The sequence below is a fragment of the Chiloscyllium plagiosum genome, unplaced genomic scaffold (genome assembly GCF_037043375.1).
Source record: "Chiloscyllium plagiosum isolate Xiang-an unplaced genomic scaffold, Cpla_swu_hap1 HiC_scaffold_12, whole genome shotgun sequence".
NCBI lineage: Eukaryota > Metazoa > Chordata > Chondrichthyes > Orectolobiformes > Hemiscylliidae > Chiloscyllium > Chiloscyllium plagiosum.
The window spans coordinates 99534339-99559254 of NW_028270150.1; the positions used below are offsets into that span (position 1 = coordinate 99534339).

General features: G+C 43.5%; 1 protein-coding gene across 1 annotated transcript in view; it reads right to left on the reverse strand.

Moving 5' to 3' along the window:
• Positions 1–24916, reverse strand: part of cfap44 (cilia and flagella associated protein 44) — a 280936-nt gene that overhangs the window by 15521 nt on the left and 240499 nt on the right. Inside the window, exons 27-29 of the mRNA XM_087993074.1 lie at positions 13054–13249; positions 6643–6750; positions 1259–1389 (exon numbers count right to left, since the gene is read on the reverse strand). Coding sequence (XP_087849200.1) covers positions 1259–1389; positions 6643–6750; positions 13054–13249 — 435 coding nt within the window. The remainder of the gene's footprint in view (positions 1–1258; positions 1390–6642; positions 6751–13053; positions 13250–24916) is intronic.

The following is a 24916-nucleotide window of genomic DNA, read 5'->3' on the forward strand; positions in this document are numbered from 1 at the left end:
TAGGGAAACAACCAGTTGGAGAACAATTCGTCATTATTCACAACTTCCCATCAGTAAGCCAATGCGTATCTATGTGGCACTACCCCTTTTTAACCAATGAGCTTTGTTTTTCCTAGCAAGTTAATTATGAGGCACTTTATCAAAAGCCATTTGAAAGACAATCTAACCATCACCCTTTGACGTTCAACGGCATCACCATCTCTGAATCACCAACTAGCAACATCCTGAGGCTACCATTAACCAGAAACTCAACTGGACCAGCTATATAAATATTGTAGTTACAACAGCAGGTTAGAATCTTGGAGTTTTGTGACAAGTAATTCACTTCTGATCCCCCAAACCTGTTCACCCTCATGGCACAAGTCAGGAGTATGACTTGCCACGATTAGTGCAGCTAAATTACTGAGGACCTGAACACCATTTGAACAAAATAGCCCACTTGACTGGCATCCTATCTATTACCTTCAGCACTGATGTACAGTAGCAGCAGCATATACCATCTACAAGATGAACTAAATGATGCAAGTCAAAACAGACATGGTGTTAATGGGTTTTCAGGTAAGTAGCCACAAATGGGTGGCACGATGGCCTAGAGTTTAGCACTGCTGCCTCACAGCGAGGACCGGGTTCGATTCCAAACTCAGGGGACTGTCTGTGTGGAGTTTGCATGTTCTGCCCATGTCTGCATGGGTTTCCTCCGGGTGCTCCAGTTTCCTCCCACAATCCAAAATTGTGCAGGTTAGGTGAATTGGCCATGCTAAATTGCCCATAGTGTTCAGGGATGTGTTGGTTTAGATGCATTAGTCAGGGGAAATGTAAAGTAATTGTGTAGGGGAATGTGTCTGGGTGAGATACCCTTCAGAGGGTCGGTGTGGACTTGTTGGGCAAAATGGCCTGTTTCCACACTGGAAGGATTCTATGATAAACAGTGGAGTTATTCATTCATGCAACTCCACAAGTGATTATATCCCGAAGTAATATTTTCTTATTGGCCCTTTGCTGCTTCCATTGCAATTTATTCCACTGCTATTTGACCAAATAAGCTATATATTCCAAAAGCAAAACTCCATGGACACTGAAAATCTGAACTAGAAACAAAGTGCTACATAAACTCAGCTTTGGCAGCATCAGTGCAGAGAGAAACAGTTAACATTTTGAGTCTGACTGTTCTGTGGAACTAGTTTGATATTCCTGCTGTGAGAAAGGTTACTTTAAGCATAGTTTCTTTTTAAATTGCAGAGAAACAGAAATCACAAACCTTCTTAGCAATCATGTCATATTCTTTCTTTATTAATTCCACTGTTTTTTTCTCTTCAGCCAAGGCTTCCTCAATATCCAATCGCTTTTCTCGAAGTTGAAGGGTGTTTTCAAATAGTGCTGGGTCACAAGCTGTGTAAACAAAACAAGATCTGACAAGGTTGCTTTGTTATTAAACCAAATTTATCACAACAGCACAATGATAGCTAATTGCCTCAAAGGAACCCCACTCTCTCCCCACAGCTTGTATCAATCCCAAACTAATTCCATTCTCTCTCCATAGCCATGTATCAGTCACAAACTATTCAGAAAGCTACACTCTCTTCCCATAAACTTGTATCAATATGAAACTAATTCCAATGTCCCACTGTCCCCAAAGCCTTGCATCAATCCTAAACTAACCCCACTGCCCTGCTCTCTGTCCATAGTCCTGTATCAATCCCAAACTAATCCCACTGCCTATATTTCTCAGTCTGTGACTCATTTCCCTTAAAAGATGTCCTGGTCTTTGCTTAAACCACACTCATGTTCTATTATTCCTCAGTATAAATATCTTTTTCTTGGTCATACTCCTCATTCTCTGAGCAGTAATTTCAGATTGGTGACTTTGAACTGGAATAAATAGGTAAAAACAATGACTGCAGATGCTTTATTCTTGAAGGGCTTTTGCCCGAAACGTCGATTTTACTGCTCCTTGGATGCTGCCTGAACTGCTGTGCTTTTCCAGCACCACTCTAATCTAGATACTGGAGTAAATAGTCTTCCCCTGTCCATAATATCCCAAAACTCTGCATCCTTTTATAAACCTCTTAAATCACTTCTTAGCTTCCCCCTTTACTATGGCCTGATCAGTTACTTGTGAAACTACGTAGAACATGACTTCTTCATTCTTTTCCTCAATGTTTGCTTTCTGTCATTTTGAAGCTTATAACAAAGAACATTACAGCACAGGAACAGATCCTTCTAAGCCTGCATCGATCCAGATCCTCTATCTAAACCTGCTGCCTATTTTCTAAGGGTCCGTTTTCCTTTGCTCCCTGCCCATCCATGCAACTGTCTAAATACATCTTAAATGACACTATCATCTCTGCCTCTGCCACCTCCGCTGTCAATGCATTCCAGGCACTCATCACCTTCTGTGGGAAGAACTTTTCACGCATATCTCACCTAAACTTTTGCCCTCTCACCTTGAACTCATGACCCTGTAGTAATTGTGTCCCCCACTCTGGGAAAAAGTTTCTTGCTATCCACCCTGTCTACACCTCTCATCATTTTGTAGGCCTCAATCAGGTCCACTCTCAACCTCCTTCTTTCCAATGAAAATAATCCTAATCTACTCAATCTCTCCTCATAGCTAGCACCCTCCATACCAGGCAACATCCTAGTGAACCTCCTCTGCACCCTCTCCAAAGCATCCACTTCCTTTTGGTAATGTGGCAACCAGAACTGTACTCAGTATTCCAAATGTGGCCGAACCAAAGTCTTATACAACTGTAACACGACCTGCCAACTCTTGTACTCCCTTTCCTGTCCAGTGAAGAACAGCATGCCATATGCCTTGTTGACCACTCTACAGTCCTGTGTTGCCACCTTCAGGGAGCAATGGACCTGAACACCCAGATCTCTCTGTACATCAATGGTCCCCAGTAGTTTTCCATTTACAGTATAGTTTGCTCTGGAATTGTATCTTCCAAAATACATCACCTCGCATTTGTCCAGATTGAACTCCATCTGCCATTTCTCTGCCCAACTATCCAATATATCTATATTCTGCTGCATTCTCTGACAGTCCCCTTCACTATCTCTGCTACTCCACCAATCTTAGTTTCATCTGCAAATTTGCTTATGAGGCAACCTACACCTTCCTCCAGATCATTTATGTATATCACAAACAATAGTGGTCCCAGCACAGATCCCTGGGCATAGGTCTCCATTTTGAGAAGCTCCCTTCCACCACTACTCTCTGTCCCTTATTGCCTCACCAGTTCTCTATCCATTCAGCTAGAACACTCTGGACCCCATGCAACTTCACCTTCTTCATCAACCTATCGTGGGGAAATCTTATCAAACACCTTACTGAAGTCCATGTATGTGACATCTACATCCCTTCCCTCATCAACCAACTCTGTCACCTCTTCAAAGAATTCTATTAGATTTGTAAGACGTGACCTTCCCTGCACAAAACCATGCTGCCTAACACTGATAAGCCCATTTTCTTCCAAATGGGTATATATCCTATCCCTCAGTATCTTCTCCAGTAGCTTCCCTACCACTGCCGTCAGGTTCACAGGTCTGCAATTACCTGGATTATCCGTGCTACCCTTCTTAACCAAGGGGACATGATTAGCAATTCTCCAGTCCTTTAGGGCCTCCCCCGTTTTCAAGGATGCTGCAAAGAAATCTGTTAAAGCCCCAGCTATTTCCTCTCTAACTTCCCTCAATAACCTGGGATCGATCCCATCCGGACCTGGGGACTTGTCCACCTTAATGCCTTTTAGAATACACAACACCTTCTCCCTCCTTATGCTGACTTGTCCTAGAGTAATCAAACATCTATCCCTAACCTCAACATCCGCCATGTCCCTCTCCTCAGTGTATACTGATGTGAAGTACTCATTAAGAATCTCACCCATTTTCTCTGACTCCACGCATAACTTTCCTCCTTTGTCCTTGAGTGGGCCAACCCTTTTCCTAGTAATCCTCTTGCTCCTTATATATGAAGAAAAGGCTTTGGGGTTTTCCTTAACCCTGCTCGCTAAGGATCTCATGACCCCTTTTAGCCCTCTTAATTCCTCCTTTCAGATTGGTCCTACGTTCCCAGTACTCTTCCAAAGCTTCGTCTGTCTTCAGTTACCTAGACCTTATGTACACATCCTTTTTCCTCTTAGCTAGTCTTAGAATTTCACCTGTTAGCCATGGTTCCCTAACCTTGCCATTTCTATCCTTCATTTTCACAGGAACATATCTCTCCTGCACTCTAATCAACCTCTCTTTAAAAGCCTCCCACATATCAAATATGGATTTACCCTAAAACAGCTGCTCCCAATCTACATTCTCCAGCTCCTGCCAAATTTAGTATAGTTGGTCTCCCCCCAATTTAGCACTCTTCCTGCAGGACCACGCTCGTCTTTGTCCATGAGTATTCTAAAATTTTGGGAATAGTGATCACAATTCCATAAGTAATTCCCCAGTGAAACTTAACCACTTGGCCGGGCCCATTCCCTAACTTCACGTCCAGTAAGGCCCCTTCCCGAGTTGGACTACTTACATACTGCTCTAGAAAACCCACCTGAATGCTCCTTACAAATTGTGCTTCGTTGAGACCTCGAACACCAAATGAATCCCAGTCAATGTTGGGAAAATTAAAATCTCCTATCACCACCACCCTGTTGTTCCTACATCTTTCTATGATCTCTCTACATATTTGTTGGGAGGCCTGTAGTACAGTCCCAACATTGTTACTGCACTCTTCCTATTTCTGAGCTCTGCCCATATTGCCTCACTGTTTGAGTCCTCCATAGTGCCCTCCTTCAGCACAGCTGTGATATCTTCTCTGGCCAATAATGCAACTCCTCCACCCCTTTTACCTCCTTCTCTATCCCGCCAGAAGCACTGATATCCTGAGATATATAGTTGCTAATCATGCCTTTCCCTCAAACAAGGCTCAGGGCTTGGATTAGTACCTGGGAATATGATGTTATTGTTATTACTAAGTTCATCTGCCTTACCTACTATACTTGTTGCATTACAACAAATGCACCTCAGACCATCAGTCCCTCAGCATTCATCCTCTGCCACTTGCCTACTCTTCCCCTTAGTCACACTGACATCATTATTTAGTTCCTTACAGGCTTTAGTTACTACCTCCTTCCTGTCCACTAACCACCTCATTTGGTTCCATCCCCCTGTCACATTAGTTTAAACCCTCCCCAACAGCGTTGGCAAAAGCACCCCCAAGGACATTGGTTCCAGTCCGGCCCAGGTGTAGACCATCCAATTTGTAATAGTCCCACCTCCCCTAGAACTGGTCCCAATGTCCCAAAAATCTGAATCCCTCCCTCCTGCACTATCTCATCTTGAATATTCTATCAATCCACTCTGACAAACACGTGGCACTGGTAGCAATCCAGAGATTACTACCTCTGAGGTCCTACTTTTTAACTTGGTTCCTAACTCCCTAAATTCTTCGGGTAGGACCTCGCCTCATTTTTTTACCTATATCATTGGTGCCTACATGCACCACGACAACCCTCCCCCTTGAGAATTTTCTGTAGTCGATCTGAGACATCCCGGACCCGTGCACTTGGGAGGCAACATACCATTCGGGAGTCTCATTTTTGACCACAGAAATCGCTATCTACTCCCCTTACAATTGAATCCCCTATAACTATAATCTTTCCACTCTTATTCCTGTCCTTTGGAACAGCAGGGCCAGCCATGGTGCCATGAATTTGGCTACTACTGCCCTCCCCTGGTGAGCCATCTCCCCCAACAGTATCCAAAATGGTATACCTGTTTTGGAGAGAGATGACCGCAGGGGACGCCTGCACTGTCTTCCTGCTCTTTCTCTGCCTTTTGGTCCCTTTCTCCCTCATCAATCCTAACCTGCGGTGTGACCAATCCACTAAACGTGCTATCCATGACCCCCTCAGCATCACGTATGCTCTAGAGTGAGTCCATCCACAGCTCCAGAACTGTCATGCGGTCTAACAAGAGCTGCAACTGGACACACTTCTTCCATGTCAAAGAGCCAGGGACATCAGCTGTGTGCTGTAGTCAGCCACTTCCAAAGCTTCTCACTCCATTTACTTGTTTGTTTGATATCATTTGACAATTCCCCTCTTACTTTCAATCTAGGCGCGTTTATATTCATCTGCTGAATTGTCTTTTAATTTGAAACACACTGCTTCTTCCAAAAGCCTTGATTTGGATTTTTACTGGTTGTTCTTGTGAATTTGGACTGCTGAATCTGAGCATGTGCAGTGTGCTTAATTTCTCAGGAAATTCAAATGTGCAGTAAAATCCATATGTGCAGTTCTTGGAACAATGACAATGTGTATGTAAAGGTGAGCAAGTGAACATGTAGAAACAGGAGCGAAAAGAAATGACTATAGATTACAGATCTGCTGTGGCTTCTGGTAAGTTGTATTAACATCAGAAATGATACTAAAGAGGGAGAAAGAGGCTCGTTATCAGAATGACAGTTGTGGCTGTGTGAGAAAACAAAGGAAGATATAAAATTATGTGGCATATTAGGAATATCCTGTGGATGAAATAAGATGATATATAAATACAAGTTCTTTCTTATGTCCAATTATTTAAATAAAATATTTTTATTGATTTTGTCAGTGATAGTTTAGACCAAGACACTAATATATTTCTTACTCTCTGGACAAGCAGAGTCATCCACGCCACCATCATCAGAATCTGATTCATCCTCATCACTGTAGCCAAAGTCCTCATCCGATTCTTCATCACTCTCTTCATCTGATTCTGTAGATGAAAAATCATATCAGACTAATGTAATAGTGGCTTCACAATTACTACTGTCACTGTCAATATTAATATGTGAGAGCCCAGTGTGCACTTAGTGTAAAAATCTGCAGGCTGCACTGAATCTAAGAATACTAGAAAATCTAAGTTAACTCAGTCACATTAGGGGCATTTAAACAGTCCTTGGATAAGCATATGGATGATGATGGGATAGTGTAGGGTGATTGGCTTAGATTAGTTCACAGGTTGACGCAACATCAAGGCCAAAGGGCCTGTTCTGCGCTGTATTGTTCTATGTTCTAATACTTAGCTTATCTGTGCTCTACCAACAAGACCAAGAAGGGTTGCAATGTTTTGGAAATAACATCACAGAGTCAGACGCAGAGGTAGAAATATGCAAATTAAGGAATTCTGTAACAAAAATGGTATACTTGTGGGATATTTCACTTTCCTTTATGATAAATGAGACTAAATTATAAAGGACTGAAGGCACAGCTGGCTGGAATGGACTGGGAATGGGGTTTAGCAGCAAAAACAGTTGAGCAAAAGCGACAGACATTTAAGAAAATAGTTTGTGTTTCACAGCAAAGACATATCCCAGTGAGGGAGAAGGATTCCAGGAAAGGGATAAGCTAACCGTGGTTAACCAGGGAAGTTAAGGAAAAATAACATACAATATAGCAAAGATTAGTGGTAAGCCATAAATTTAGTAAAGTTTGAAAAAAACTAACAAAAGATTACTAAAAAAAATGAAGAAAATAAGCTTTGAGGGTAAACTTACAAGTAACATCAAGGCAGACAGCAAAAGCTTCTTGAAATGTATAAAAAGGAAGAGAGAGGAAACAGTGAATATATGTCCCTTGGAGAATATGGCTGTGGAAACAATAATGAGGAACCAGGAAATGGCACAGAAGGTGGATAAATACTTCACAGTATAAGATATGAATAGCATTCCAAAATTACTAAATAATCAAGGGGTGAAGAGAGGAGAAGAAATAAATACAATAACTGCAGAACAAGTGCTAGGGAAAATAACAGGACTGAAGACGATAATCCCCTAGATCTGAATATTGAAGGAAGTAGCGCAGAGATAATGGATGCACTGGTAGCAATCGTCCAATAACCTTTAGATTCTGGAAATGGATTGGAAAATGGCAAATGTAACACACTTATTAAAAAAGGTAAAATTACAAAAGACAGATAACTATTGAGCAGTTACAGTCTACCATGAAGGATCAAATAGTGGAACATTTGAAGTATATTATAATATCAAGCAGAGCCAGCATAGCTTCGTGAAGAGGAAATCATACCTAACAGATTTATAAGAGTTCATTGAAAGTTAACAAGCAGATAGATAAAGGGGAAAAAATGAATGTAATATATTCATATTTTCAGAAGACGTTTGATAAGGCACCATAGAGTCATAGAGCTGTACAGCATGGAAACAAATCCTTTGGTTCAACTGCTCCATGCCAACCAGATATCCTAAATTAATCTAGTCTCATTTGCCAACATTTGGCCATATCCCCCAAACACTTCCTATTAATATTCCCATCCAGATGCCTTTTAAATTTTGCAATTGTACCAGCCTCCACCACTTCCTCTGGCAGCTCATTCCATACACACACCACCCTCTGTGTGAAAACAGTGCCCCATAGGTCCCTTTTAAACCTTTCCCTTCTCACCTTAAACCTATGTCCTATTCATGCCCCTCATGATTTTATAAACCTCGATAAGGTCACCTCTCAGCTTCCAATGCTCCAGGGAAAACAGCCTAGTCTATTTAGTCTCTCCCTGTAGCTCAAACCCTCCAACCCTTGCAACATCCTTGTAAATTTTATCTGAACCCTTTCAAGTTTCACAACATCCTTCATGTAGCAGAGAGACCAGAACTGAATGCAGTATTCCAAAAACAGCCTAACCACCATCCTGTACAGCCACAACATCACATCTCAACTCCTATACCCAATGCACTGACCAATAAAAGCAAGCATATCAATTGCCTTCTTCACTAGCCTATCTACCTGTGACTCCACTTTCAAGGAACTATGAATCAGTACTCCCAGGTCTCTGTGTTCAGCAACACTCCCCAGGACTTATACACTTAATGATAAAGTCCTGCCCTGATTTGCCTTTCCAAAATGCAGCACCTCACATTTATCTAAATTAAACTCCATTTGCCACTCCTCAGCCCATTGGCCCATCTGATCAAGATCCTTCTTTGCAAGGTAACTTCTTTGCTATCCACTACACCTCCAATTTTGGGGTCATCTGCAAACTTACTAACCATATCTCCTATGTTCACATCAAAAACATATATAAATGACGAAAAGCAGTGGATCCAGCATTTAATCTTGTGAAACACCACTGATCAAAGGCCTCCAGTCTGAAAAGCAACCTTCTACCATCACCCTCTGTCTCCTACCTTCCAGCCAGTTCTGTATCTAAATAGCTTGTTCTCCCTGTGTTCCACCTGATCTAACCTTGCTAACCAGTCTACCATGTGGAACTTTGTCGAATGCCTTACTGAAGCCCATATAGATCATGTCCACTGCTCTGCCCTTAACAATCCTCTTCGTTACTTCTTTAAAAAACTCAATCAAGTTAGTGAGACATGATTTCCTACGTGCAAAGCCATGTTGACTATCCCTAATCATTCCCTACTTTTCCAAATACATGTAAATCTTGTCCCTCAGGAACCGCTCCAACAACTCGCCCACCACGATGTCAGGCTCACTGGTCTACACTTCCCTGGCTTTTCCTTACAAACTTTCTTAAATAGCGATACCACGTTAGCCAACCTCCAGTCTTCCAGCATCTCACCTGTGGCTATCAATGATACAAATATCTCAGCAATGGGCCCAACAAACACTTCCCTAGCGTCCCAGAAGGCACACCTGATCAAATCCCAGGGATTTATCCACCTTTTTGCATCTTATGACATCCAGCACCTCCTCCTTGTCTGCAATATGGATATTTTTCAAGCTGTCGCTATTTATTTCCTCATGTTCCCTAGCTTCCATACGTTCTCCATAGTAAACACTGATGCATAACACTCACAGACATATTAGTTTACTTTATAACATAAGAACCCACAGTGTTGAGGTAGTATATTAGCATGAATGAAGGATTAGCTAACTAATAGAAGATTGAGCATGAGGATATGGGGGGCATTTTCAGGATGGCAACCTTTTGGAATTATTTACAGTATATATATTTGTGATTTGCAATAGTACATTCATTTTCTTTATCCAAGTTTGGACATGACACAAAAATAGATGGGAAGGCAATTGGTGAGGACGGCACAAAGAGTCTGCAGAAGGATATAATCAGGTTAAATGAAACTCCAAATGTATACATCACAAAAAGCTAGTAAGTAATAGGAAAGGCAAATGGAATGTTGGCCTTTATTTCAAAGGGAATGGAGTATAGAAATAGAGAAATCTTGCTAAAACTATACAAAGCACTTGTCAGACCATAGCTGGAATATGTGAACAGTTTTGAGCCCTTTATCTAAGGAAAGATATACTGACATTGAGACAATCCAGAGAAGGTTCACTAGGTTAATACCAAATATGGAAGGATGGTTGAGGAGAGGTTGAGTTGATTGGACCTGTACACATTTGAGTTTAGAAGAATAAAAGGTGAACTTATTGGAACATATATGATTTTTAGGGAAGTGGATAAGGTACTTATTCCCCTTGTGGGAGAATCTCGGATCAAAGTACATAATCTCACAATAAGGGTCACTTAATTAAAACAGAAAAGAGCAGGAATTTCTTCTGTCAGAGTGTAGTGAATCTGTGGAAGTTTTTACTATCAAGGCTGGGTCATGAATAATATTCAAGGTTGAGATAGATAGATTTTTAATCAGTAAGGGAACCAAAGGTTATGGAGGAAAGGTAGGAAAGTGGAGTTGAGGATTATTAGATCAACTATGATATCACTGAATGGCAGAGCAGACACGATGAGCTGAATGATCTCCTTCTGCTCCCATGTCCTGTAGTGTTCATTTGTCAGAAGAGGTAACTAAATGGGATAAAGGAATAGAGATCTGATAATGTGTACAGGTCTGCTTTGCAACCTAATATATAAAATGTTCAAATAGGGAAGACTATTGCACCTAGTAATAGAGAATGGATCAGAAGAAGTAATAGTGACAATCAGGTAATAGTAACGATCACATAATACACTATAAGATGTTGGTAGAGAGGGACATAGTTTAATAGATTGAAGAAAATCTAATTTTGAGTGCCTGAGAATACAGCTTGGGAAAATAATGTGAGCAATTATATCGGGAGACAACAAAGTGGAATTACAATAGGAAATACTTGGAACAGTATTCAATAGCATGCAAGAAAATAATATTTTGCTAAAGAACAAACTAAACACTTGTGAAACTCCATGGATGAATAAAGCAACATTTGAGGGTGAGGAAAAAGGTATTCATTAAGTAATTAGATGGCAGAGGAGTATCAGATAGGAGACAATATTAAGAGATAAGGAGAGTAGTTATATCAGATGGCAAAGATGAACTTTGAAAACAAATTATCAAGAAACATAAAACAAATTAGTAAAGTTTACAAGCTCAAAAATATTTTTAAAAAGTTACGATGGGATTAAGACCATTAAGGGATGATGGTCATATGCTATAGTTTACTTAGGGAGTCTGAAGTAACGGGCTGTAAAGGCAGAGCCTCCAATTTTCTTTTCATCAATCGTTGACCAGGAATCTCTACAACTCTTACGCCCAATGACTGGCTTGATCTTCCAATTTTTTGGTGAGACTGAAACACAGAGTTTCTGGCTTAGAGGCAGGGGAACTATGCACTGTACCATAGGAGCACCTAATAAAGGAAAGAAAGGCTAACACTTAGAGTAATGATAGTGGGATGGCGGAAATATTAAGTAATTTTTTTTTTGGTAATTACTAGAGAGATAGAATAAATAGATATGACATTGAATGATGATATGAGCAATGAGAAAATTGCTCTTAAAACAGGGATATATTGAATCAACTGTTCAAAACTCAAAAATGACAAGATGCCAGATCCAGATGAATTGTATCCACCTATTTCAAAGGAATATGGGGGAGAGATAGCATGGGTATTGTACCATGTATTTAATATCTCATCAGAAAAAGGGTATAGTGTCAGAGAATTAGAGGGTAATGAATGAAGTTCCTATAGTAAAGATTGGGGCATTGAACATGACCAGGGAATCATAGATTACTCAGTTTTACATTGATGGTGGAAAAATAATGCTGTCTTTCAAAAAGTATAAATGTCCACCATCTTCATACATGTACAGGCATATTGATCAAAGTGTGACAGCAATGAACCTTAGTAAGACCACATAAGACAGTTCTGGTTATCTTATCGCACAGAAGACAAAGACTCCCAGGAGAGAGTACAGAGAAGACTTAAAAGTTGATACCAGAAATGTGTGAAAATCATATCAGGAAGAGACTGGCAGGCTGAGTCTCTAATCTTGTGAGAAAGAATAATTGCTTGTCAACCCACAGAGCTCTTCAAAATAAAGAATGATTTTAATGGAATGGACACATGAAAAATGTTGCACCTGTGGGGAAAGAGGATAACTAAACACTACCAAGAAATCCAATAGGGAATTCATAAACCTTTTTACCCACAGAATGGTGAGAATGTCGAACTTGCAACCCCAAGGAACAGTTAAAGAACACAGTAAAGAAGCATTTAAGTGAAAGCTAAACAAGTATATAAAAGGATAATTGGAACAAAGGGTCATGATGATAGATTCTGATGTGTAAATATGGAAAAAAGGTCTCATGGAGCATAAATACCAGTATGGATTGGTTGGACCAAATGGACTGTTTCTGTGCCATAAATCTTATGTAATCTAATGTGAAAACACCAGGACTTGAATATTAGTGTCAACCTTTTACTATTGCCATATGAAATCCTGTATTATTTCACTGGTTCTGTTTTGCGAGCACCATCACCAATCCCTCATTGATTTCTCAATGTACTGCTCTCACAACCAATCTTATACACGTTCCTCCTAATCTAATGCAATGTAATGCAAGGATGTCCAAAATAAAGAGTTGAATGACTGTCACCCACTTACTAAGTAATTATAAAAACTTCATAAGTGGTTAGTGTTTTACTGTGGTTATCAGAAAGCAGAAATCGTGGAAGCTTTCAGTCTTCCATTCATCTGTAATCCAAATTAAAACTCAGATTTAAGGGAATATTCCTTAAAAGCATTGAAGGAAAATATGTTAATGAATTTATCACGGTTCCGGGTCTCATTCAGTGCACAGACCTGATGTGACTTTTGCTTCGTTCTTTTTTTTACGTTTGATTTTCTTCTTGAAGACTTTCATCAGAAAATCAGCATGTTTGTTGTTTTCACCCAGGGATATCAGGAAGGTGGCATGAAGTGCCTTCTCTTTCTCTTGGAGTTTGACTACTTCACGTTTCTTGGTCTCTAACTGCTGCAAACATTCCTCTGATTTAATCTGTAATAGAAAGTACTACAGTTTCTGCCAGAGTAAAAGAGCAAAAGTTTGATTCTGAAGTATAAAATTGGCTAAGTCTGACACAAAAATGACCACAAACAACATTCAACTTAAAGAGAACCATATTCATCTAGTGGCTCCCCACATCTGAAGTCTCAAAGTGTTTGGGTGAAGCTAAGAAAGGGGCAGCAGACATTGCTGGGAATGTTTATAAGCCAGCAAATAGCACTGGTTCTGTGAGGCACAGTATAATCCTAAGAAACTCAATGCTGTTGGAGATGAATTCTGAGGAGTGTGTATAAGATTGATTGCTAGAGCAGTACATTGAGAAACCAATGAGGGATTGGGCCATGTTAAGGGGAGCATATGTTGGGCTAATCGTAGATGGAGGGATAAGTGATAACTGCTGCAAATAATCTTTTGTGAAGTAGTGACCATAATGTGAAATAATTGTACATTAAATTTGGAAGTGATATTGCTCATTCTGAAACTAATGGCTTAAACCTGAACATAGAAGACATATGAACAGTGACTATTGAGTTCATCAAGCCTGCTCCACCATTTAATATGACCATTGCTGACTGAAAAATTCAATGCCTTTTACTGTCCACATAACTGTTTACACCATTGGTAATTTGAAGTCAGTCAATCTCAACTCAAGGATTGAACTTCCACAGCCAATGGCAGGAGAGAATTCCAAAGATTCCTCAAAGTTTTTGGAGGGATTTCTTCAAGGCCCAGCTTACCAAACCCACCTCATTAATACCAACCCACCTATGCTAACTGTCATGTCCAATTCTGGCGTTACCTTACCATGCGCTAATTCCAGAGCAATTTGACACTCAGCGGATATCCCAGAATTCACCAGCATCCCTTGTGGCCATGTGATCTTTAAAAGCCTATTGTGTAATTGGCCAAACACTATCAATCATGACATATGGACATGGCAAGCAGGGGGAAATAGTTACACACTTTGTGGGCAGGAAATTAGAAATCCTGCTGCACTAGGTGGCACAGAGATGGGATTTTCGGATCTCCAGGATCAACAGTGAAGGCCACAACACCAGAACATGCCAGCTTGGGTTAAAGCAGTCCCAGCTATCTATAGAAATGCCCAGCACTGTAGGAAGAAGCCTTTTCTCCTTTGCAGCATGCGCCACTATCTTTTCTTTGATACCTCACACTCACTCTATCTCTACTACAGTACCTACCTCCCATCAAGGCTCCAACTCTACTACTTTCACTATTAGCTTTCCTCTCTTGCTATTCCCCACTCCAAACCACCCCCTTCTGACATCACTAAGCGTCCATGACTGTTCACTTGCTCAGGACAGCTTCCCACCTCTTCCAACAGTAAGTGCTATGACCTACTTTCACCTTTCTTAATGCTTGCCTCTTTCATTCCCAGAGAACATCAATTCACAATAGGGCAGAAAGACTGAAGACAAGTGGTGTGTTGTGCAAAGTTCAGCTCCTCACCCCTTCTCCAGAGAACATACACAGACTGCCCCAAAGTAGCTGACTGACAGTGTCTAAGCTCCTGGACTGGTATTAGAAGCTGTCCTTCACTTACTGTGCAAGCTCCCCTGACTGAAGATTATCCCCTTTCCTTGGCTAAGGCCTGCTGATAACCATAACAAGCTACCTGTCTTTGTGAATGCCCAAAACGGCATGGCAAGACAGCAGTAAAATGAGCCTGGTAACTCAGGCTGAGGGAGTAAAGTGCACAAGGCAAGGCAAGGAAGTTGTGAACACCTAGGCAGCTCAGAATAAATGAATGTTATGGCAGTGAATGAACAGCCCAGAGCTGCATCCCAGTCACTCTATAAGCTTGGTTTGTGTCCCTAATCAGACTGTGTCCTTTCTGCAGTATTACAATAATATTTAACGGTGCAGCACTGAAGTGCACAAGTGTCCTATAAGTGGATCAGGGATATGTCATGAAGGTTCTTAGAGGCTGACACACAAATCAGTTACCAATGTCTATGGATGTGGGTGGGCTTGTGTCTGTGGAGCATATCCTGAGGTCATGCTCTTTGTCCAAAATGGAGGCCCTTCAGAGCTGAGATTGCTAAGCATATGAAATCAGGTCATATGTTGTGTTTACTCAATGTCTAATCTGTTTGGTGCACTTGGTAAGATAGGAACTTGGATATTAATAAAGTGGTTTAGATCATTAACAGCCATCTAACAAGTAATAATTCCCCTTAAGTGGCAAATCACCACTGTCGAGGGAGAAAACACCTCCCTACTTCTCAAAAGCATAAAAGATGGATTGAGATGCTCCTGACAGTGAGAGAGGCCTGACCAGATTTTTCGTCTGACTTTGCCACAATCATCACCATTGCCCATGTTATTTAATCCTCTATAAGATTCCACCCATTACATTTGGTCCCTGTGCCCAAATCATTTAATATATTGTAAACAGTCGGGACCAAAGTACTGATGTTTGTCATATCCCTCTAGTCACAGCATGAACAAAGGAAGCTATGAAGTTATACACAAATTGGCCATGGTGGATTGGGAACTAAAGGAGTTTATGGTAATCAATATTTAAACAAGTATTACATAGTCGACAGCAAACATGCATTCCTCTTAGACCAAAATCCCAATAGCTGGAAATGTGTTGCTGGAAAAGCGCAGCAGGTCAGGCAGCATCCAGGGAACAGGAGAATCGACGTTTCGGGCATAAGCCCTTCTTCAGGAATGAGGAAAGTTTGTCCAGCAGGCTAAGATAAAAGGTAGGGAGGAGGGACTTGGGGGAGGGGCGTCGGAAATGTGATAGGTGGAAAGAGGTCAAGGTGAGGGTGAAAGGTCAGACTGGGGTGGGGGCGGAGAGGTCGGGAAGAAGATTGCAGGTTAGGAAGGCGGTGCTGAATTCGATGGATTTGACTGAGACAGGGTGGGGGGAGGGGAAATGAGGAAACTGGTGAAATCCGAGTTCATCCCTTGTGGTTGGAGGGTTCCTAGGCGGAAGATGAGGCGTTCTTCCTCCAACCGTCGTTTTGTTGTGGTCTGACGATGGAGGAGTCCAAAGACCTGCATATCCTTGGTGGAGTGGGAGGGGGAATTGAAATATTGAGCTACAGGGTGGTTGGGTTGGTTGGTCCGGGTGTCCCAGAGGTGTTCTCTGAAACGCTCCGCTAGTAGCCGGCCTGTCTCCCCAATATAGAGGAGGCCACATCGGGTGCAGAGGATGCAATAGATGATGTGTGTGGAGGTGCAGGTGAATCTGTGGCGGATATGGAAGTTTCCTTTGGGGCCTTGGAGGGAGGTGAGGGGGGAGGTGTGGGCGCAAGTCTTGCACCTCCTGCGGTTGCAGGGGAAGGTGCCGGGAGTGGAGGTTGGGTTGGTGAGGGGTGTGGATCTGACGAGGGAGTCACGGAGGGAGTGGTCTTTACGGAATGCTGATAGAGGAGGGGAGGGAAATATATCCTTGGTGGTGGGGTCCGTTTGGAGGTAGCGGAAATGACGGCGGATGATGCGCTGTACATGGAGATTGGTGGGGTGGTAGGTGAGGACCAGTGGGGTTCTGTCCTGGTGGTGGTTGGAGGGGCGGGGCTCAAGGGCGGAGGAGCAGGAAGTGGAAGAGATGCGGTGGAGGGCATCGTCGACCACGTCTGGGGGGAAATTGCGGTCCTTGAAGAAGGAGGCCATCTGGGTTGTACGGTTTTGGAACTGGTCCTCCTGGGAGCAGATGCAGCAGAGACGAAGGAATTGGGAGAATGGGATGGCGTTTTTACAGGGGGCAGGATGGGAGGAGGTGTAGTCTAGGTAGCTGTGGGAGTCGGTCGGTTTATAGTAAATGTCGGAAGAATTGTTCGATGTCACGCCGCATGTTGAACTCATTAATCCGCCTTCGCCTCCGTGCCCAATTCTTCCGCCGCCTTCGCCTCCGTGCCAATTCTTCTGCCGCCTTCGCCTCCGTGCCCAATTCTTCCGCCGCCTTCGCCTCCGCGCCTACTTCTTTAACCAAGACTCCCGCCCACCCTCTGACGACCCCTTCTCACGCCTCCAACACACCCCATCCACCTGGACACCCCGTGCTGGCCTCCTACCTGCCCTCGACCTCTTCGTAGCCAACTGCCGCCGCGATATTAACCGCCACCTGAACTCCCCCACCCCTCTCAACCACTCCAACCTCTCACCCTCGGAACGCGCAACCCTCCACTCACTCCGTTGCAACCCCAACCTCACTATCAAACCAGCAGACAAGGGAGGCGCGGTAGTAGTTTGGCGCACCGACCTCTACACCGCTGAGGCCAAACGCCAGCTCGCAGATACCTCCTCCTACTGTCCCCTTGACCATGACCCCACCCCCCACCACCAAACCATCATCTCCCAGACCATCCATAACCTCATCACCTCGGAGGATCTCCCATCCACCGCCTCCAACCTCATAGTCCCACAACCCCGCACCTCCCGCTTCTACCTCCTGCCCAAAATCCACAAACCTGACTGCCCCGGCTGACCCATTGTCTCCGCCTGCTCCTGCCCCACCGAACTCATCTCCGCATACCTTGACACCATCCTGTCCCCCTTAGTCCAAGAACTCCCCACCTACGTTCGGGACACCACCCATGCCCTCCACCTGCTCCATGATTTTCGCTTCCCCGGTCCCCAACGCCTTATTTTCACCATGGACATCCAGTCCCTGTACACCTCCATCCCCCATCACGAAGGACTCAAAGCCCTCCGCTTCTTTCTTTCCCGCCGTATCGACCAGTACCCTGGTCCTCACCCTGAACAACTTCTCTTTCCAATCCTCCCACTTCCTCCAAACGAAAGGAGTAGCCATGGGCACCCGCATGGGCCCCAGCTATGCCTGCCTCTTCGTAGGATATGTGGAACAATCCATCTTCCGCAACTACACTGGCCCCACCCCCCACCTTTTCCTCCGCTACATCGATGACTGTATCGGCGCCACCTCATGCTCCCACGAGGAGGTTGAACAGTTCATCCACTTCACCAACACCTTCCACCCCGACCTCAAATTCACCTGGACAGTCTCAGATTCCTCCCTCCCCTTCCTCGACCTTTCTATTTCTATCTCAGGCGACCGAATCAACACGGACATCTACTACAAACCGACCGACTCCCACAGCTACCTGGACTACACCTCCTCCCATCCTGCCCCCTGTAAAAACGCCATCCCATTCTCCCAATTCCTTCGACTCCGCCGCATCTGCTCCCAGGAGGACCAGTTCCAAAAACGCACAACCCAGATGGCCTCCTTCTTCAAGGACCGCAATTTCCCCACCCTGACGTGGTCGACGATGCCCTCCACCGCATCTCTTCCACTTCCCGCTCCTCCACCCTTGAGCCCCGCCCCTCCAACCGCCACCAGGACAGAACCCCACTGGTCCTCACCTACCACGCCACCAATCTCCATGTGCAGCGCATCATCCGCCGTCATTTCCACTACCTCCAAACGGACCCCACCACCAAGGATATATTTCCCTCCCCTCCCCTATCAGCATTCCGTAAAGACCACTCCCTCCGTGACTCCCTCGTCAGATCCACACCCCCCACCAACCCAACCTCCACTCCCGGCACCTTCCCCTGCAACCGCAGGAGGTGCAAGACTTGCGCCCACACCTCCCCCCTCACCTCCCTCCAAGGCCCCAAAGGAAACTTCCATATCCGCCACAGATTCACCTGCACCTCCACACACATCATCTATTGCATCCTCTGCACCCGATGTGGCCTCCTCTATATTGGGGAGACAGGCCGGCGTTTCAGAGAACACCTCTGGGACACCCGGACCAACCAACCCAACCACCCTGTAGCTCAACATTTCAATTCCCCCTCCCACTCCACCAAGAATATGCAGGTCTTTGGACTCCTCCATCGTCAGACCACAACAAAACGATGGTTGGAGGAAGAACGCCTCATCTTCCGCCTAGGAACCCTCCAACCACAAGGGATGAACTCGGATTTCACCAGTTTCCTCATTTCCCCTCCCCCCACCCTGTCTCAGTCAAATCCATCGAATTCAGCACCGCCTTCCTAACCTGCAATCTTCTTCCCGACCTCTCTGCCCCCACCCCAGTCTGACCTTTCACCCTCACCTTGACCTCTTTCCACCTATCACATTTCCGACGCCCCTCCCCCAAGTCCCTCCTCCCTACCTTTTATCTTAGCCTGCTGGACAAACTTTCCTCATTCCTGAAGAAGGGCTTATGCCCGAAACGTCGATTCTCCTGTTCCCTGGATGCTGCCTAACCTGCTGCGCTTTTCCAGCAACACATTTCCAGCTCTGATCTCCAGCATCTGCAGACCTCACTTTCTCCTCAAAATCCCAATAGGAAAGGTAAATCAACTGGGGATAACAGAAGTAAGTTAAAGGTTGTATTAAATCAATGAAAGTGGCTTATAAGGTTGTCAGTGGTGAGCGAGAGACTGGGAGCAAGTTAGAATTCAGCAAAGCATGGCCAAGAAACTGTTAAAGAAAGGGAAAAGAGAATGTAAATGTAAGCTAGCGATAAACATAAAGATGGACTAAGCACAGAAACACGGAAATAGGAACAGGTGTGTGTTATTCAGTCCTTCAAGCCTGCTCCACCATACAATCTGATCATGGCTGATCATCTTACTTAGAACTGTTCCCATTTTCTCCCACATATCCTTTGATCCCTTTAGCCGTAGAAACTATACCTACCTCCTTCTTGAAAACAATCAACGTTTTGGCTTCAACCTCTTTCTATGGCAGAAAATTCCACAAGCTTATCACCGTCTGTGTGAAGAAATTTCTCCTCATCGCAGTCTGAAATGGCCCACCCCATATCATTAGACTGTGGCCCCTGATTCTGGACTTCCCTGGAATCAGGAACATCCTTCCTATGTTTACCCTGCCTAGCCCTATTTGAATTTTATAGTTTTCTATAAGTTCCCCTTAAATCTTCTAAATTCCAGTGAATCTAGTCCTAATCAATCCAGTCTCTCTTTATACATCAATGCTGCCATTCTGGGAATCAGCAAAGCTTCTTTAAGATTCACAAGGACAAAGTGGGTCCATTACAGACAGAGACAGGGGAATTTTCAAAGGAGAATAGAGAAATGGAGAATGTCAGCTAGAAAATTGGATTGTTTTCACTACAGTGTCAGAGGATGAGGGGCAATTTGATAAATTACATAAAATTATGAGGCATGGATCGGATGGACAGACAGCATCTTTTTGCCAGTGTGGAAAATCAAACATGGGGGGGGGGTTCATATGTTTGAATTGAGAGGGGGCAGTTTAAAGGAGAGGTGTGAGGCAGGTTCTTTACATAGAGGGTGATAAGTGTCTGTAAGGCGCTGTCAGGGGAAGTGCCAGAAGCAGATACAATAGCAATGTTTAAAAGGCATTTAGACATATGAACAGGCCGGGAATGGAGGGATAAGTAGGCAGATAGAATTATGTTAATATGAAATGATGATTTGAGCATACATGGTGGGCAGAAGGATCTGTTCCTGTGCTGTACTGACCTATGTTCCATGTACCTTGATGAAGGAAGACACAGCAAGTCTCCAAGAATGAGGAACTGAAATAAATTAGTATTAATAAAGAGATACTACGTAAAGGATTAGAGAAAATGTTAGAATGTGTAATGAAGGATGTGATAACTAGTCTTCTCAGAAAATAATGACAGATTCCCAGATGACATGGATATATGAAAGGGAAATCATATTAGACTAATTATTGGAGCTTTTTGAGAATCTTACTTGGAACTTAGATAGAGGAGAAGCAATGGATTTGGAAATTCAGATGGCTTTTGATAAGTTTGCACACAGGAGGTTAGTAAACTAAATTAGGGCACATGGGATTCGAGTAATGGACTGGTGTGGTTTGAGAATTGGTTAGCCGACAGAAATGGTAGGAATAAGTGCTTCATTCTCAGGATGGCAGGCTGCAATGACTTGGGTACTGCAAGGATCAAGTGCTGGGGCCCCAACTGTTTGAGAAGAATGTAATGTGAATAAGCATGAAGGTATCCACTTTGGTGAGAGAAAAACCAAAGAATGTTTACTAATTCAAGAGATATTGGGAAATACAGATGTTCAAAGGGCCTTGCTGTTAAAAGAACCTTGGTAAATTGCTGCTGAATATCCTGTGGACATGCATTGCTGCTAGTGAATGTTGGTGTTGGAGGGAGTAAATGTTGAAGATGCTTGGTTAGTGTCGATTTTCTTGAGTGTTGTTGTGGATGCACTCTCCCAGGAAATTGTAGAAGAGTATTCCATCACACTCCTGCCTTGGAGATGGTGGAACAGACTTTGGGGAGTCAGGAGCTGAGTCACATGGCTCAGAATTCCCAGTCTCTCTCCTGTAGCTTAAGTAGAGATTGGCATTTGGATGCCATATTTCCTGAATGCCGCAAGACACTTTTTAGCCAACGTGTTAATTTTGAACTCTAGGCACTGTTGCAGTGTAGGAAACAGGCAAGATCCCACAAATAGCAGTGTGATAAATGACCAGATAATCTATTGTAGTGGTGTTGGTTAGTGGAATAATGGTTGACGGGATGAATATTGACCAGAGCACCAGTGGGAATTTCTCTGTTCTTCCAACCATCAGCTCTTTTTACAACCATGTGAGTGGTCTGACAGGGTCTCAGGTTAATGGCACCCCTGAGAGACAGTATTTCTGACTGTGCTGCACAGCCTTGAGTCTGCACTGGAGTGGCTGCAACATACCATCTGGACTGTGCAGGGAGATTTAAACTAGTGAGCTTCTGACATGATGGCAAAATTATTAGTGGTTGAGCCAGGAATGACACGCAGCCCCTTTCTTTGTTTTGCAATGGTTTGATTGTCCTTTATTTCAATGTGAGAACAAAAACGAGAAGAAAATTAAGCGTGACGGCAGTGAAATTAAAATCTACTCTGATCTATAGCAATAGATATTATAATACGTCAATGAGCGCACCTTGCAGAATCCCTACAGGGAGAAATAGAAGACTGCAGATGCTGGAGATCAGAGTCAAGAGTGTGGTATTGGAAAAGCGCAACAGGTCAGGCAGCGTCCGAGGAGCAGGAGAACCAACATTTCCGGCATAAACCCTTCATCAGAAATGCCTGAGACATCGATTCTCCTGTTTCTCAGATGCTACCTGATCTACAGTGCTTTTCCAGCACCACACTCTCGACTCTGATCTCCAACATCTGCAATCCTCACCTTCTCCTAAATCACCTTGAAGCCTCCTTGCTTCAACCTCACTACTCACAATCCTGTCCAGTCTTGTTTCATCAGCAAACTTGGAAATACTGCATTTGTTTCCTCATCTGGATCATTTATAAACATTATTAGCGGCCTAAGCACTGGTTGCAGTACCCCTCTAGTCCCTGCCTGCCACTCAGAAGAAGACTGACTTAATCCCACTTTCTTTTTTCCTATTTGTCAACCAAACCTCAATCCATGCCGCTATATTATCCCCATCCCATGTAACTTAATGTTGCCCACAAACGTCTACATAAGCCATCTAAAAATCTAAATACATAACATCATCTGGTTCTTCCTTATCTATTCTACTAGAATCATAGAGTCATAGAGATGTACAGCATGGAAACAGACCCTTCAGTCCAACCCATCCATGCCAACCAGATATCCCAACCCAACCTAGTCCCACCTGCCAGTACCCGGCCCATATCTCCCCAAACCCTCCGATTCATATACACATCCATATGCCTTTTAAATGTTGCAATTGTACCAGCCTCCATCACTTCCTCTGGCAGCTCATTCCATACCCGTACCACCCTCTGTATGAAAAAGTTGCCCCTTAGGTCTCTTTTACATCTTTCCCCTCTCACCCTAAACCTATGCCCTCTAGTTCTGGTCTACCCAACCCCAGGGAAAAGACTTTGTCTACTTATCCTATCCATGCCCCTCATAATTTTATATTCTCTCTCGTTCAAATCGTCCAACCCTGGCAATAGCCTTGTAAATCTTTTCTGAACCCTTTCACAACATCTTTCTGATAGGAAGGAGACCAGAATTGCACGCAATATTCCAACAGTGGCCTAACCAATGTCTTGTACAGCCACAACATGATCTCCCAACTCCTGTACTCAATACTCTGACCAATAAGGAAAGCATACCAAATGCCCCTTCACTATCCTATCCATCTGCGACTCCACTTTCAAGGAGCTATGAACTTGCACTCCAAGGTCTCTTTGATCACTCCCTAGGACCTTACCATTAAGTGTATAAGCCCTGCTAAGATTTGCTTTGCCAAAATATAGCACCTCGCATTTATCTGAATTAAACTCCATTTGCCACTTCTCAGCCCATTGACCCATCTGGTCAAGATCCTGTTGTAATCTGAGGTAACCTTTGCTGTTCCCTACATCTCCAATTTTGGTGTCATCTGCAAACTTACTGACTGTACCTCTTATGCTCACATCCAAATCATTTATGTAAATGACAAAAAGTAGAGGACCCAGCACCGATCCTTGTGGCACTCCACTGGTCACAGGCCTCCAGTTTGAAAAACAACCCTCCACTACCACCCTCTGTCTTCTACCTTTGAGCCAGTTCTATATCCAAATGATTTAACCTTGCTAACCAGTCTCCCATGGGGAACCTTGCCGAACGCCTTACTGAAGTCCATATTGATCACATCTACCACTCTGCCCTCATCAATCCTTTTTGTTACTTCTTCAAAAAATTCAATCAAGTTTGTGAGACATGATTTCCCACGCAAAAGCCATGTTGACTATTCCTAATCAGTCCTTGCCTTTCCAAATATGTGTACATCCTGTCCCTCAGGATTCCCTCCAACAACTTGCCCACCACTGACCTCAGGCCCACTGGTCTATAGTTCCCTGACTTGTCCTTACCACCCTCCTTAAACAGCGGCACCATGTTAGCCAACCTCCAGTCTTCCAGCACCTCACCTGTGACTATCGATGATACAAATATCTCAGCAAGAGGCCTAGCAATCACTTCTCTAGCTTTCCACAGAGTTCTCGGGTACACCTGATCAGGTCCTAGGGGTTTATCCACTCTTATGCATTTCAAGACATCCAGCACTTCCTCCTCTGTAATATGGACACTTTGCAAAGTGTCACCATCTATGTCACATTCTGTATCTTCCATATCCTTTTCCACAGTAAATACTGATGTAAAATACTCATTTAGTATCTCCCTCATTTTCTGCAGCTCCACACAAAGGCCGCCTAGCTGATCTTTGAGGGGCCATATTCTCTCCCTAGTTACCCTTTTGTCCTTAATGTATTCGTAAAAACCCTTTGGATTCTCCTTAATTTTATTTGCCAAAGGTATCTCATGTCCCCTTTTCGCCCTCCTAATTTTCCTCTTAAGTATTCTCCTACTTCCTTTATATCCTTCTAAGGATTCACTTGATTTCTCCTGTCTATACCTTTCACATGCTTCCTTCTTTTTCTTAACTAAACCCTCAATTTATTTCGTCATCCAGTATTCCTTATACCTACCAGCCTTTCCATTCACCCGAACGGGAATATACTTTCTCTGGATTCTCGTTATCTCATTTCTGAAAGCTTCCCATTTTCCAGCCATCCGTTTACTTGTGAGCATCTACCCCCAATCAGCTTTTGAAAGTTCTTGCCTAATACCGTCAAAATTGGCCTTCAAAGTTTGTGCAAAGATTTGTAGCTCGGGTGCTCGTTGTTGTGGTTCTGTTCGCCGAGCTGGAAGTTTTTGTT